Raw genomic sequence first — 17,637 nt, forward strand, 5'->3', positions numbered from 1 at the left:
ACATCTTCGCATATTCTAACTTCCCACTCATTCCTAATTTCTTACAGCTGAAATTTTTTTAAGTCAAAACTCCATTTTTCTTTCCATATTACATCTCTTATGTTTGTCTTTGGAATACTTCTTACCTTTGAAAACTATAGGAAAGTTGTCTAAAAATTAGTTCTATTTTCATTTTAGGTTTTCTTTCCTATTCATACCACTGCCCAATTCACCAAAAGAATAATTATTTTAAAATTCTGTATGTCTTATCTATTCTTCCAAACAAGAATCCATTATCATCTTTAGGTTCATTAAATTAATCCTTCTCAATGATTTTGTTTTTCAAACCATCTCTAATATTCTGTTCTTGAACCCACTTGTTACATCCTATGTATCAGATTACCTGTCTAGATTTCCCAGTGTGACCAATTTGATTACTATTGGGACTTTTCTTCTTGGGATCAAGAAAGACCTTGGAAGATTTATTGATAATTTTCAATTCATGTAATCATTCTTATATACTCTCTTTAGGATTTTGTTATTTGGTCACCTCATCTCTAAACCCTTTAATTTCATGTGTTCTTTGAATATCTATATTTATGAAGATGTTTTCCAAGTGTCCCCTATACAGTTGCAGATATTTTTCATCTGCTGACTTGTTTGCCACAATGCTACACACTCATGCAAATCCAGAATTTCCTGGGGCCAACACCCAGTACCCCAGGACTACCCTTAAGTTAACCTCACCAATGCCACTGCATACACAGATAGAAGGCGCTTTTTGAGAGCCCTAAGATGATGCTTGATTACACAGAGTTTCAAGGAAAGTTAACGCTGATCCAAACCCAAGTTTCACAAGCCCCACAGGAAGGTTTATTCATCTATTCATTTAAATATCTACACTTGCACACACCTTGAAATCAGTCCTTAATCCCCAAGCTCCCCCCAGGGCAATGGAACTCTGATCTGAATTTCTGGTAGCTCCAACCTACTGGCAGATACAACGTGTAGCTAAAATAATCTATCCCACGTGTATTCCTACCCACTGGTCCTGCTAGCCAGACTGTTTTCTGAGTGATTTAGATTAGCAATACCTGAAAGCTTGAGTTTGATCCCAAAATGAAGCATTTGTTGAGAAATTTCTCTGGCAGTTCAGTTAACGGGTGCATATTTCCATTCTTTTTGTGGATTTGGATAGAAATTGGGATATTTTCTGAAATTATATTTTATTAGGCTTTATCATCATGACTAATATAATTGCATTTCCTGCTTTCTCTTTAATACATTTTCAATTTAATACATTGAATTGATATCAGAAATTTCAGTTGAAAATCAAGGTTTGTTAGGAAGCTGCTACCAATATGGTATTGCTGCATGAAGTACCAAAAGGTGGCTCCCACCCCCACAGCTGTGGACTGCAAAAGTGTGCCCCACCAGAGTGGCAGAATTGGCAACAAATGCGTTTCTCTTTCTGGAACAATGACTTGAACAGCATTGTGAGTTTTTATTTTCTCTACCTCATCACCCACCCAAGTTAATGCAATGTAGATTTTTTTATTCATGAAGATCTGACCAGTAAAGCTATACTTATTTAAGCCAACTTGAAGTGTTATATGGCAGAAGAATCTCAGATCTATAGATGTTCTTTGCATAGCAGGTTTTAGAATGGAGACAGTAAACTACTTAACTCTCAGAATCTGTGCAACAGGATATAAATAGTATCCACTTCAGAGGCACCTTGAGAGAGAATACCAGGAACATAATAAGTACTATTATTATTATTATTGTTATTATTTTATTCAAAAGTTCACTTATATTTCCTAACAAATGAAAACTGGGCCATGAGAGAGCTTTCAGGTAATCAGATGTTCAAATTCATCATTCGCTACCGAAGGATTCCTTTACTTTTTATTTCCTAGTAATAGGTGGGAGGAATGAGGGGCTACCTGAATGTCAAGCGAAAGAAATCATTTACCTAAGATGGTGCTTCCCTTGAGGCTAACAATACTGAATTGTCTCTCTTAAATTAGAAACTAAATGCAAATTATATCTGCCTACTTGTACTTTCCAGTTTTGATTTGTAACTCTAGTTTGGCATGGAGGAAATAAAATTAAAATATTTCTTCTCCCTTCCTTAGATAATGATATATAAGCAAGCACTGCCTCCTTTTTCCTCCAAGCCCCCCTACCCCTCAGAAGCTTAGAGAACACTGTCTCACTTTAGACAGCCCTACTAAATAAGAAATTATGTGGCAGAGAAGGGCTGTGACATATTCCCTTTTTAAACTCATGTCTCCTCACTGTATTGTCTCTCCCAGGAGGCTGATCACTGGGGCAGAAGAAACTTCACAATAAATCCCTTGCCATCTCATTAATATTCAGGCTACAAAACATATTTTGTTTTTATGTGTTTTAAGAAAAACACAAATGAAAAAGTGTAAGTGGTATTTCACTGCAATTAATGATTTCTGTAAATTAAAGCCACTAGGGTGAACCCTCATACTCAGTCACTCCACTTTATTAATTCAGTAAATATAATTTGGCTTATAGGCATAAAATGTGTCATATCGTCCAAAAGCCTTGCTATTTTGTAGGATTATAAAATCATTGGTTATAAATATTAACCAGATTCTAATGTAATCTGACATCTATTGGTGTTATTTGCAGAAATAGTTAACCATGTGCCTGAGAGTACTAGCTTAGCTAACATATCAGACTGGGCTATATAACAAATTACTTTTTGATATGGACAAGTTTTATGATGATAGGGATGCAAATATAGTAAGTATCCTATGGCATGGAGAAATTTTTCATTTGAGATTCACCATTTTTTTTGAGAAAACAAACTTAAGGTTTTATTCAAGATCATCTTGGGAGGGAAGGAGTGAGGAAGAGTAAACACTGTTCCTCTGATTTACAACAACAACAAAAAAGTAGCTTATATTTAATATTTTGGACCTTTATATTCTTGATTACATATGAGGCAATAGTAGTTTTTTGTGTTAATTTCTTTCCTTTGCATGTGTACTCAATAAAGATATAATCAGAAAATGTACAATAAAATCAGGATATAGTCTGTTTAGGAAAATCAATTTAATACACAAAAGCAAAATAGGTACAGCTTTTAAAAGTAAGATGTTGCATCAAGCCGATGATTAAACAATGCTACTAATATCTGATTCCTAACTCAAGGAGACCAAATAATTTTCAGAATGAACTTTCCATTGCAAACAGAAATATGTTAAATAATGATTTCTAGTCAACCAGGAGAAAATGTTCTTGCTATAAATTGTTTGCAGGAACTGAAAGAGAAAAACTTTTAAAATGCTTGCCTGGTGAGTCCTTCTTATGTTTTGCTCCTTGTCCATTTGTTATGAATCCTTGAAATCCTCCAGCTTCTCACAGCCAACTTCACACTAGTAACAATGGGCATTATTATTATGGCTTTCAAAGATCCCTTCACAAAGAGAGTTATTCATGTAGATTTCTCATATTTATGGTTTCTTATCTTACTGTCTTATATATAGTTAGTAACATCTTTTACCTCCATTATAAATCAAGCAAGCCACAGTGAGATACCATGATAACCTCTAAATATGATACTATAGAACATTTCAAATTAGTTTTGAAATATTACTACTGTTTTGTATAAGTTGCTGAGAATGTGATTTTTTCAAAAAACAGTATCTTTTCTGGGAACTAAATGTGAATACTTGAGTTTACCTTCAGCAATCACTGGTATTCTTTTCTCTGATAGAATACAATTGCCTCTTTATATCCTGAGAAGTTTGGGATTTCTCCTAGTATGTGTAGCTACCGTTTACCTATTATACACTGTTCATTATTTATTATCCGTTATCCTCATATCCATGAAGAACCTTGGTTTCTTGGTAACTTTGTCCAAAATCACACGGGTAATAAAGAATGAAATCGAGATTCCCAACAAGGTTTTTCTGATCACAAAACCCTACTTTCAGTAATAAAAATGTTCATTCTTTTCCTGTGATGACATTTTTTTCTTGAAGCTTGATGAAGATTAGATTTAAGATATTTTCCAAGAATGTATTTCAGAGTGAATTGTATCACCTCACATGGAAATAAGATATTCTTAAAGCACAGTTAGTCATATGTTTATTTCTTAATTTCCTTGATGTACTATTCATTTCTTTCCTCTTAATTTTGTTCTAAATACAGTTCTTTAGTGTGAATTCATTCATCCTGTTCATTTAGGGTAAGAAAAGCTTTAAAATATTGTGAATATATGGGCAGATGGATTGGCCAATAATATTTTTTTTTACAAAACTACTTGATATTGAATATGCTGGATTAATATGCATAACTGTTCAATTGTAGGACTTAGGTTGCAAGAATTTTATAATCATTCTTCTTTCCTGAAAATTCTCAACTACCAAAAATCTCAAAGATATTTTCTTAGTAGAATCCTTTTATCTTTAATTTTTAATTTCCTATATTTCAGTAAAAGAATATTTTGGTCAGAGCAATTATTGTGTTAAAAAATCTGGTAAATAGCTTCTGCCTATAAAAATTTAGTAATAGGACCAATGATATTACTTATCCAAATCTTTGTACTCCTGAATTTGATATTCCTTAATACTGCATGCTCTGTCAGGACAATATAATAATACTTAGAACAAGGAAGTATACACACACACACACACACACACACACACACACATATGAATGACTGGGTCACTTTACTGTATAGCAGAATTTGATAAAACATTGTACATCAACTATTCTTTAATAAAAGTATTTTTAAAGAAGTTAATGCTTAGAACAAATAGAAAATCTATTTGGGTTGACTTTGAGTAAGTAGTGATAATGTTATAAATTAAACTTCTCATTACTTTTATATACCGATTCCAGTTTCAAGAAAAACAGTGATCCTGCTGAATAGCATTGAGAACTATGTCTAGATACTCATGTTGCAACAGAAGAAAGGGTGGGGGAAAAACTGTAATTGTAATGTATACATGTAAGGATAACCTGACCCCCTTGCTGTACAGTGGGAAAATAAAAAAATAAATAAAAAATAAAAAAAAAGAAAAACAGTGAAGTATCTTAAATTCAAATTTGAAAAAAACAAACAACATTGGACTGTTCTTCTCATCTAGAAAAATGTTCCTACTGCCTTATAAGCATCAAGATGATGATATAAATGTAGTATAAAATGTTCAAAGTTAACTGAGTCATCACTTGTTCAGAATATTTTTTCTAAGAATAGATGATATTAACCTATATCTGCTATTTTGAAAGTGAATAAACATTCATTCATTTACATGAAAAGTTAAAATGTGGAAATGGGATAAGGTCTAAAAAGGTCTTATTAGAAAAAAGATACTTAAATTGTCATGAGTAATAATCGAGTCATATGGCCCCTGTTTATGGCATACTAAGGCTTATAGAGTTCAACCTCATGTACCATATGCCATTTAGAAATAAATGTTTTTGTGATATGCTCTCCTATGATCTTCATGATAGGCTTTTCTTATGATTTTTATTATAAGGAATGGGGGTGCTTTAAAACTAAGACAAGTTACCCCTCAAATTCATAAATAGTAATTTACAACCCCAGAAAATCACTAGAGAATTCAGAAAGATTTGAGATGTACAAACTAAAGGAAGAGAATTAGTCTTGATGTAGAGTAATAGAAACAATATGTTTCCTAAAACAGCCTCAGTCTAAACAGAACAGAGCTGATTATGATTATACGACAAAATAAGCCTCCTCTGAACGTAATCTTTTTAGAATCTATTCATAGATACCTTGTTTTAATTCATGTCTAGTTTTCTCAGACATATTTTATCAAATAAGATTCCAAATTTAAAATCCAAGTTTTAGCCATGATAGACTTTCTGTAGGCAAGTTCGTATAATTTGCAAAATATAAGAAAATTTGCCAATACAGGGCAGAAAATTTCATGAAAAGTCATATTTTTTAAAAATTGATAAAGTATTGTGTATTGTTAAATAATTATTATACTTTCCTTAGTTGTGAGGTTTTTTTTTTTTCAGTAAAAATGCACAAGCAGATATGATTAAAATAAATGTAGCCATGGGAATGACTACATACCACATACTACATACTACATTCTTACTAAAATAGGCCGTGATTTTCTGCCATTTTACCTGTGGCTAAGCACACTTGGCCAAATGATCCTTAGGCTCAGCCTTCTTTGTTTTGAGTACTCTGTCAATGTATCCAAAATATACAAGTTAAAAGCACCCAGAAACATGTCTTTAACCACAAAAGATGCTTTAGAGATGAATGACTGAGCAGTATAGATTCATCATTTCTACTGCAGACTGACCACTTCCCCAACTGGAAAGCAAAGATTTATAAAGAATTTTGTTTTCCAATCCTGCCAGTATTGGCTTGAGCAGTTAACATAAGCTCTCGGAGAAACTTTGCTTGCTGCTAATTATATATCAAAAGACAAGTCTCTAATGCCATCAGTTTCTTTATTTGTAACACAATGGGGTTGTGTTGCATTTATGGCAAAAAAAAAAAAAGTACATACATAAAATAATACTTTAAAGCTCTCAGAAGAAAATATATCTTAGATTTATTTTTTTTAATTTTACATTTATTTATTTATTTATTTATTTATTTATTTATTTTTGCTCTTTAGGGCTGCACCTGGCTAGTTCCCAGGCTAGGGGTCTAATCAGAGCTACAGCTGACGACTTATGACACAACAATGCCAGATCCCAGCAGCGTCTGCAACCTATACCACAGATCACAAAAATCCCAGATCCTAAACCCGCTGAGTGAGGCCAGGGATCAAACCCACAAGCTCATGGTTCCTAGTCAGATTTTTTCCACTGCCCACGACAGGAACTCCAATATCTTAAAAACCAAATAACAAAGATCATAAACTATAAGAACAATATAAGGTTCTTATCTCAAAACTTAAATAGTAGTACTCAAAACAGGCAAACTACTGGAAGAAGGTGTAAACAACACATATAATGAACAAAATGTTAGTACCTATACTTTATAAAGAACGTCTATAAATCAATAAATAAAATGCAACAACCTAATATGTATGTGGGCAAAAGTTAAGAACAGGCAATTCACAGAAAAAGAAGCCCTTACAACCAATAAACATATAAAAATTACTTCATCACCCTGGTAACCAGGAAAATACAAAGTATGACAGTAAGTTGAGATATTTCATCCTCTATGAAATTGGCAAGATGCCAGTCTGACAATAGGAAATCCTAGCAAGAACTTAAGAAATACACACTACTTGTGGAGTGTGAATTGATACATACACATTTGACAGCACTTTGGCAACATGTTGTAAATCGAAAACGTGGACAGCATATGACCCAGCATATGATTTCTAAGTATTTATTGTAGAAATACTCATGTATCTGGACAAGAAAACATGTATAAAGCCAATTAGTGCAAAATAAGGGAGAGGAGAATAGGTAATTTCTAGGGTTCCCAGCTCTAAAGTTCTGAATTTACATATTAAAATAGAAGCAATACCTCTACATTCAGAATATTTCATTTTATATTGAACTAACAATAACCCAATCTGTACTCTGGAGAAAACATGTCATTGACATCTGTATTAATAGATTCCCAGTGAATGAATTAGCTATTAAAAGAGGCTGAAGTATCTCAGAACCATTTGAAAGAAATTTAATAGGCAGGTTGATTAAAATTTAATAGCAAACTTGTTGGCTGTTAAAAGTGCACAGTGTGATAAATCAAGATGTCAGCTCTTCGATTTATGACTTTAGAAAAAAATGTTGAAAGAGCTCTTGGCTTTCAGTAAAAACATTTCTTCTTTGACACTTTGTAATCTCATTAATTGAATAAAAACAGGAAAAAATATAAACTTATGGTTTCCATGGCTTTAAAACTTATATAACTTTTAAGGATAGCATGCAGATTTTTTTTAGTTTTGTTTATTGTTATAAACAACCTGTTCTTGATTAATATGGATATCCTATTTTAAAACTGAACTAATCATTGCTTACACTATCTTTCTATAGATAGCATGTGCGTGCTGATATTGTTTTCTTACACAGAAAAGGAAAAAAGAGGAAACAAGATATTTAAAATAGAAAATGCCAGTTGAGTCAGTTCTTTATAGTTCTGGAAGTCTCTTCTATTTATTTTTGTTTTTGTTTATGTTATGTATAACTACATGAATACAAAAATAAAATAATTGAACATTACAGAAAAGCATATGAGAAAAAAGTAATGCACCCCAATAAGGTTCTGAATAAAATTTTGTTGAAACATATTTTGGGGAGAGGATACTTCAAAAATGTTTGAAAACTGATTTAAATAATGTTTTAAGTAAAACTACCAGAGTCATGTGTGACCTTGAATAAACTATGAATGTCTCTGAACCTGTGTTTCTCTATGTATTGTGATGATGGGACAGTAGACAATGTTAAAATCTTATCCCATTGTAAATTCTGAGTTATAACCTTTCTCCATTATGTTACATTGCAACTGACTAGGTGATACTTATATACATAAGATATATTTTGAGTACTTCTGATTTATTTTTTCCAGTTTTCTTGTTTATATTATAGGTTACTCGCTAAAGAATGAGACATATCTTTTTTCTTTTATACCACTTTTCTTAAATATTTGAAAAGAAAGTAAAAACCATGGGACCATTTCACCAGAAAGAAGTTCAGGCATGCATGTACACAGTTGTGAGCACACGAATAGGCACATACAATTTTTCACATACTTTCAGACACATACAAGTTTTCACAAAATTTCACATACAATTGTAAGGGTGTCACAGCTTCATAGACACCCTCTCCTGATGAAGGATTCCTTGCCTTACACTGAAGTTGGTATTAAAATTCTATAGAAAATACCATCATTAGTGAAGCTGTTTTTACTTGTACAGATGAAATCTGTTTGGGGACAGCCAAAATTAATGTCTGAAGACAAAAGCACAAAGGTGTCACTCAGTAACCCTGCTTTGTGTATAACTCTGACTTGTACGCATAAGACAAGATATATAATGGAAATGACTTCATCAAAGAAAAAATACGTCAAACCAGGGGGAAGAGAACTACGAGGGAGTCGAATGGAGGAGGAGGAGAGGAGGTATATTAAGGAAGAAAGAATCATGCAGCTAAAACTATTTTATTGAAGTAAAATGAACAGAACCGTAACCATCCTATGTGTTTATACATAAGAAGTTGAAAATTGAGGCATATTCGTATGTGACTGTTAAAGAATGGCTGTACTCAGTTGGTTCATTACATTGCCAAAGTCTTAAGTTATAAACTTTGCCCATTCAAAGTTATGATCAAATAAAAACCCAAGTACATTAAAAAAAAATGAAGTGAAAGCAGAGCAGAGTAACAATTCAAGTTATTTTAAGAGCTTTTCAGTATACATTTGTTAGCCTACTGTCAAGAAGAAAAGTTGTTTGAATTATGTGTCCAAATGATATCACAGAGAGTCCAGTGAGATCCACCTGTCATCTTGTTTCAGATCTGTTCTTTGCTTCACAATTTCAGAGCATTTGGAGCTGCCTTAGATTTTTCAGTCCTCTGTTATATGAATCATGCTGAACAGGGCCTCCCAATTTCCAAACACCTATTTTAATTTCATAAGGAAAGAAATGTAACAGTTTTGAGGTAAAAACTACTCATTTGATAAGAGAGTACTCATTATTCCATTCAGATTTTATTCATTCAAAAACCTTTGTATCACCCTCAAACTGGGTATAAAGTAAAAAAAGAAAAAAAAAAAAAAACCTCTTCTTAAAATGACTGTTTATGATTTTGTATTTAGTCTTTTTCAGTAGCTTAGGGTTTGACTTACAGAAAATTGTCAGAAAAACTTTCCTAAGTTTTCCAGTGTGGAATATGAAAATCTCTTTGCTTTCCATCACGCTTTCACCAGAAATAAAGGTTTAGTGCTTGGTCCTCTGTTGACAGCCTTGTTAATGATTCACATATGTTGAAATTCAATGTTAATTCCTTTTCCATGGTTCTATTACAGAGCTAACCCTTGTTACTGATAGCCAATAAGGTATGACTGTGGTTAGGATTTAGTGAGTCAGAGAATTAAAGAACAGCTATTTTTACATAGCCACTTTGAGCTTTTTGAGTCATGACAGTCTGTTCCATTTTTTTAATTTCCCCCTCTAATCGTTATCTGCAGTAAGTATTCGGGTAGAATTTTGTGTTTCCAAATAATTATGAGTGGTTATCTTTGCTTCAAATGTCTCAGTATTATGGTCCATGGTATTGGAAGGCAATACATCACATTAGGAATGAGAACTTTAAAAAATGTACTCAAATTATAGAACGACTTATAATTGATAAAATGACTTTGTTTTCGTTTTCATATTTTCAAGATACCATACATGTCACATAGATTTTTTCATTAATTAGGCATATGTTTACTGAGCTCTAAGAAACATTCTAGGCATGATATGGAGAGGTGAAAAAAGCCCTATGTACTCTTTGTCTTCCTGGGCTTTGTATTCCAGGAAATGAGCACATAAACATGCTTTTCACATACATAGTGTTGTAACTCTTCCTCACCAGCACCCCACCATCATCTTATTTGTGTCTTCAAACTGACTAACCACTAAGCTTAACTTTTCAGCTGAAAAAACAGTGACAGATGGTCTGTAAACACTGATGGTCTTGGAAGTCTTCGGCAATTTCACAGCTATTAGAAGGGAAGTTTACAAATCAGAAGCTAGTCTGAGGGAAGAGGAAGAGACAGGATGGACAGAACCTTGGAAAATCGTATCAGCATTCAAAGGCTGAGTGAACTGGAGAAACAAACAAGAGACTTCAGCAAAGACAAGTGAAAGGCAGTGCAGCTTCAGAGAAGAGGCAAAACTGTGTACATAAAAGATGAAGGAAGACAGGGTCTGAGCAGGTTTCTAGACAGAATCTAGGCATTGACAACAAGCTGTTTTTTGTTTGGTTTGGTTTTGGGTTTTTTTGTTGTTTGTTTAGCCCTCTCAGTGCTCCCTTAAGTGTGAGCGGGTGCTGGAGGTAGCAGCTTTGGGGAAAATTGCACGTGTTTGGGATGGTAACAGGAAAAGTGGTCTCTGAGGTCACTGCAAGCTTTGAGTGTCCATGAAATAGTATTAAGTTCTTACATTGGGTGAATCAAATGAGGGATGATTTTTCAGTTATTCAGACATCTCCCTCTTCTTTTCAAACTAGCAAACTCATATTGTCCATAACCTTATATTCTTTGCAAAACATTACTCACCAAACTCCACAGTCTACTCTGCAGTTCCTGGTACTAAGTCCTTGCTTGTTTTACAACTTGCCACTTTTAGAACTAAAGTCCTTGCCACTTTTAGAACTAAATGTAATTAGTCGGTGACACTAATTACATTTGTTTCACATGGTGCATGAGGTATAAAAATGATAGTGAAAAAGCCACTTCAATAGTGATTCTTTTTCTCTTGGGAAAAACATCCTTAATATCAAGGATAAAGAGGAAACAGGTTTTATTATTAAGTTTTAACTTTCTTAAGTGTTTGTGTGGGTCTAGATTTAACAGCAGGTGAATCACTAATCATGTCACTCACTGGGGCTGTAGGTCAGTAACTGATTCTGGATTGCACCTGGATTTGAGGAAGCAACCTACCAAAGCCATGCGGCTGAGACTGAGTATTGTTTCATTCCATCAATGCTGTGTCATAATACAACTGCACACCAGTCCGTTTCTGCACGTGTTGCTGACCTTTCTAGCTTAGCAGGAATTGATGGTAAATAAGTGAACTTTAAAATTCAGTCTTCCTGCATGTGTAAGTTTCACTGGTACAAGTGCTTTAAATTTAAAGCACATTCAAAAATCAGAAAAACATTAAGAAAAACTGAAAAGGAACTTTAGGCTAGGAAGTATGTAGTCAGATGGATTATTTCTACAGATTTTGATAGTTTCTTTAGGATTCCACTATGGAAGCTTTTTTGGGCTGCACCCATGGCATATGGAGGTTCCCAGGCTAGGAGTAGAACCGGACCTGTAGTCGGCAGCCTACACCACAGCCACAGCAACGCAGGATCTGAGCCATGTCTGTGACCTACACCACAGCTCACAGCAATGGTGGATCCTTAACCCATTGAGCAAGGCCAGGGATCGAACCTTTGTCCTCATGAATGCTAGTCAGATTTGTTAACTACTGAGAATTCCTAATTAAACTTCTTTGTTCTTAAACTATAAGCGTTTATGTAAACTGAATGCTAAACAGAAATCAAAATCTTGCTTGAGTCGCCTGCTTCTTGCTTACGCTTGATTCTTCTAAACTCAATTGTTTCCTTATCCTAAAGCAGAAGTCTTCTTTTTCACTTAAATCATTTTACCTTTTATTATTTTTTAAATTGAGGTAAATTGTCACATAATATTATTAGTTTCTAGGGTATAACTAATTCGATACTTGCGTGTATTGTGAAATAATCCTCAAGGTGAGTTCCTTCCCCTTTATCACCATGAGCAGTTACAGTTTTCTTTGTTCTTTCCATGAGAACTTTTTAGCAGATCATCTTGTTTTACATCAGCATAGGAACAGAACCCAAAGGAATATTTTTTTTATAAGCTTTATAAGAAGCAAGTTAAAAAAAAAAAAAAAGGTGAGCCATCCTCCCAGGCTACTGTTTGTTTTCCAATTAATTGAAATTATAAATAACGTGTAGGAATGAAGGGAAATGTGTAGAGCGGCACATGTAAGTCCCAGCCACTAGATTTTACCCTCATTTGGTCTGCGAGGAAGTATAAAGCATTGGAGCAATTTGATGCTTTTAAGGCTTATACCCTTGTTAATTTTAAGTTGCTTTCACCTTTCTTTTTTTAATTTAAAAGCTTATTTAGAGCAACTTAAGAAAGCCATTACTTGTATCAGAAGACTTACTTTCCTTTTCTACTTGAAAAAAAGTCTACAATAACAAATATTAAGTAAGCAGGTATAATTTCCAAGTAGTTTGCTTTTTGAAAATCTTGGGCAGACCAAATTCTGTCTCAAACAATTAATCTTACATTTGTATGACATCAACAGTATCTGTGTTTGACATTTAGAGTGTTCTATTTCTTATTTGAAAGGCACTATAGCCAACTCCTTTTAGCTTTTCTTACTAAATATTATATATTTAATTCATCAATGGGAAATAATATCCTGATATACCCATTAAAGTGAAGATCTGTTATCTCACAGTGAAAAGACATTTAAATGTATGTGTTTTACAATTTCAGCAAATGTTCATCAAGGACATAGTAAGTGAAAAATTCAGAGCAACTTATATGCTAATTCTTTGCATAGGATGTATAGGATACAAACATATGGCTTATATCCTGATAGAACTGAAACTTAGCAGCTTTGGAGATCTGACAAACTGTGTTGGCCTTTAAATCTAGAGTTCACTTTCTCAGTTTTGAGGCTTAAAATATTTATTTGACTGATAATTTGCTGTATATCAGAGGTATGATAAGAAAAAGTTATCTCTTCATTTTTTCAACATTTCTATGAATGACTAAATGTTTTTTATTCGTTCAGTATAGAATACTTTTTATTTTGAGGCAATTGTAGGTTCACTTGCAATTTTACAAAATAATACAGAGATCATGTACCTTTTACCCAGTTCCCCACCGTAATATCTTGTAAAATACAGTGTCACAATTAGGATATTGATATTGCTACAATCCACCAATTTGGTTTCGATTTCTTCAGTTTCGCTTGTATTTAATTGTATTTGTGTTTATATTTTTGTGTGTGTGCGTGTGCGTGTGTTAAATCACTGCAGTTCTATCGCAAGAGTAGGTTTCTGTTACATGCTGTCATAATCAGGATACAGAGTAGTTCCATCACCACAAGGAATGCTCTTGTTGCTGTTTTATGACCAGACACACTTCCCTCCCCTTTGCATTTTTAAACCCTGGCAACCACCAAACTGTTCTCCATTTCTGTAATTTTGTCATTTCAATAATATGATATATGTATGAATCATTCATTATGTAACCTTTGAAGAGGCGCTTTTACCCCATATAATTGTCTAGAAATTCCTCCAGATCATCATGTGTACTGTTGGTTGTTCCTTCTTATTGCTGAGTCATATTCCATGATATGGTTTGTGCCATAGGTTGTTTAGCTTTTCACCAGTCAAAGGACATCTGATCTCTTTCTCGTTATGGGCCATTACAAATAGAGATGCCATGAACATTCATCTGTAGGTTTTTGTGTGAGCCTAAATTTCCAGTTCTCTGTGATAATTGTCCAAGAAGGCAATTGCTGGGTAGTATGGTGATGGCACATCTAGTTTTATAAGAAAGTGCCAGACTATTTTTCAGAGTAGCTATATGTACTACATTCCCACCAACAAAGTATGAGTGATCCAGTTTCTCTTCACCCATGCCAGCATTTGAGGTCATCACCGTTTTTATTTTAAGCATATAGTGATGTCACATTATGTTTTCATCTGTATTTCCCCAATGACTAATAGCAGTTCCTTTTGTGAGCTTGTTTGCCACCTGTATCTCCTCTTCCGTGAAATGTCTGTTCACACCTTTGGCCCATTTTATAACTGAAATGCTTTTTGTTTTGTTTCCTTGTTGATTGTTTATTTTTTACTGATGACTTTTGAGAGTTCTCTAAAACCCCAGATATCCCCAATACTAGTTCTTTGTTGGATTGCAAATATTTATAAATTTGTTTGCAAATATTTTCTCCTGTTCCATAGGGTATATTTTCATTTTTAATATATATATACATTTAAATTAACATATACCTGTGTTTTCAAGTTGTCCCTATACAATTTGTATTTTCCTTTCCTCAGTCATTTTTCCATTCTTTATTATCTAACATAAATATATATTCTGCCTATCATTTCCATACATGACCAAATTATATTTAATGAAATGGGTTTTTCTAAACTTTTTTGCTTTTTTGGTTAAATGGCTATGCAGGGTGGAAGGTTGTAATAATGCACACTGAGAGTGTGTTAGAACCTAGGTACATCTGTCCATAAAGAGATGAAAGAGTTCAACTTTGTTATTTTGCTATGCCAAAGTCCAAACAACCAGTTGGAAAATGGAAAATGGAATTATATATATTGCTTGATACCATGAAGTTAGTACTTTTATTTAAAATGTTTTAAAAATAGTATCCTTATGATCATTTTATCAGATTTATAAGTTCACCTAATTAGTATACTTATTATGGTGTACTAATAAGAGTGATTGTATTTTATTTTATTTCAATTTAAACAATTCTTCATAAAATTTTAAGAAATGTCAAAATCTTCTGTTGTGTCAACAACTGCTCTCCAAATGAGTGTTTTATCATAAATGTTGCCTTTTATTATTTTCATTGAAAACAACTCAATTATTTCTGATTGAGGGAGTGTTTTGTTTAGTTTTACCTTTTCTTTTTGTGTTTAAACTTTTTTTTTTTTTTCAGCTCCTGTTCTGTGTTTTGTGTTTTGTTTGTATGGAAGACTGTAATTTTGCTTTTTTAAAATTTTCATTTTTAGCAAGCATGGGAATATATTCTTGCTTACACTCTGGGAAAGAGAACACCCTAAATGTGGCTTAATCAGCACTGTAAATCATTTTCTTTCTTTCCCATGGACTCGGATATGTGCATTGTTGGAACACGTGTGCTGTAGTGGCATATATTTTTTGAGTCTAACTAGTTGCCTGCCTGTAATCAGGACTATATCAACTGTTGTCATTCTAAATGTTTCCTTTCTTTTTTTCAAACACATTTGCCTGATTGACCTTTTTTTTTTCTCTGTCTTTCTATGGGGCTGCTCCAGGAGCCATGGCTAATCATCTCATAAGCAATGCTCTGCTTCGTCCGCATGGTACTAACAATCCCTATAATACATTGCTTGGGGAACCGGCGGTCTGTAACAACCCTTCTGTCAGCATGTACAACGCACAAGGTGTGCTGGAATTTATCTTAATTTTTTCAAGTGAGGGTCCCATTTTATGGCCACATTTTATTTTTCTTTCCTTCCTCCTGCCTCTTCTTTCTTTTGGAAGCAGACACACAGACTCTTCTCACCCTCCACTACTCTTGGTGCTTTTATTTTCCATTTTCCGTAGGTTTTCCTTAGTAAGAAAAGGATTCCTTCCTTCTGATAAACAAATGCTTGATTCATCAATATGTGTTTGTTTCTCTGTAACGTTATAAAATGTATTGTGGTTTGTCAGTACTTTCCCTGTTGTTGATTGATTTCTGTATGAAATACCTATGTGTGCATTTTGAGAAATGAGCTATTGGCCTAAGGTAAGTAAGAGAGGAAGACCTGATTCAATAATCTTAATGTTATAAGAGCAAGAAAATAATCTTACCCTGTGATACCATGAAGCACACTCTAGGCATAAAGCATCATTGTGGATGAAAACACTTTAATCAACTCCATGGAAAATTACATTGGAATGAGCTGTGGAGGAAAGAATGGTGAATGAAATGGTAGCTGATCAGGTTCCTACCTTAGGTTGGTAGCACCTGTATAAACTGGCTCAGGAAGGTCATGAAATGTTTTTTCTGCTATGGTGGCTGCACGTTAAGAACGATTTTTTTTGTTGTTGTTCTTGTTTTTGGCCTTTTTTAAGGCCACACCTGTGGCATATGGGGTTCCCAGGCTAGGGATCTAATCAGACCTATACCACAGCTCATAGCAACAACGGATCCTTAACCCACTGAGTGAGGCCAGGAATCAAACCTGCAACCTCCTGGTTCCTAGTTGGATTCGGTTCTGCTGCGCCATGACAGGAGCTCCAAAACAAGGGTTTTAAATATGGTTCCTCGGTATATGCTCCAGTGTCAAATGATTTAAAATTTTAATTGTATCTCAAACAAATAAGCACGAATCTCTTTAAAACCACTTTGCATGTGGATATGGCTTTACCTTTTCTAAGGTAAGCATATATTAGGGGCACAAGGAATTTAAATATATATGTATATATCATAAGTAAAGTGACCACATGAAAAAATTATTCAAGTAAAAGTTTCATAGAAGAACAATTTTAGTCAGTGATCCACCTATTTAAAATTATATTTGAGAGAAAATTCACTGTAACAAAGAGACTTCAGAGGTTCCTTCAAGTTGGATATGATAGATTAGCAATATTTTAACTTTCCCAGGAAATTTTGAATAAAATTTCTATCATCCTCTTTGGGAATGTGTGTGTGTGTGTGTGTGTGTGTGTGTGTGTGTTCCTTCTCAGGTAGAGGTAAAATATTAGTAGCATAAGTGTGAAAAGCATGGTATGAATGCTTATTCCAGGAAAGTGTGATTGTTGCAACATGGCTAACGGGTGTCTAAACCATCTGAGTTTCTCAGGTGACACCTTGCTAGATATGAAAAAATTATTTCAAAAATATCAAAGTCAGTAATGCAGAAGTGACCTCAGGAATATGGTCAAGTTGTCGACAGGATTAAATAATTAAGCAAACTGTTGATTTTGTTGGATTTCTTAAGACCTGTACTTTAGAATCATAGATTAGAACTGAAAGAAGGGATAGAACTCACAGAATCCACTTTGCCGTGTTGCTGACATTCTGTCAGCCGCTGCTTAAGTATTTCCTCTAATGAGGCACTTCCTACCTCAGGATTTCATATATTCCATTGTTGAAATGTTCCATTTGTCCATTATTTTTTTCTTTC

The 17,637-nt window shown here is 33.8% G+C and overlaps 1 protein-coding gene across 50 annotated transcripts in view; it reads left to right on the forward strand.

The window, feature by feature from the left end:
* The window catches only part of ADGRL3 (adhesion G protein-coupled receptor L3), an 812,688-nt gene that overhangs the window by 782,484 nt on the left and 12,567 nt on the right, over positions 1-17,637 (forward strand). For 25 of the 50 annotated variants that reach the window (XM_084972348.1, XM_084972373.1, XM_084972381.1 and 22 more), the window contains one exon: positions 15,778-15,906. The exons of the other annotated variants lie outside the window; for them this stretch is intronic. In XM_084972348.1, the coding sequence (XP_084828474.1) occupies positions 15,778-15,906 (129 nt within the window). The remainder of the gene's footprint in view (positions 1-15,777; positions 15,907-17,637) is intronic. 50 annotated transcript variants of the gene reach the window in all.

The sequence above is a fragment of the Sus scrofa genome, chromosome 8 (assembly GCF_054392235.1).
Source record: "Sus scrofa isolate SSC_HxYL_T2T_F1_AM1 chromosome 8, Sscrofa_HxYL_maternal_Yorkshire_Landrace_v2.0, whole genome shotgun sequence".
NCBI lineage: Eukaryota > Metazoa > Chordata > Mammalia > Artiodactyla > Suidae > Sus > Sus scrofa.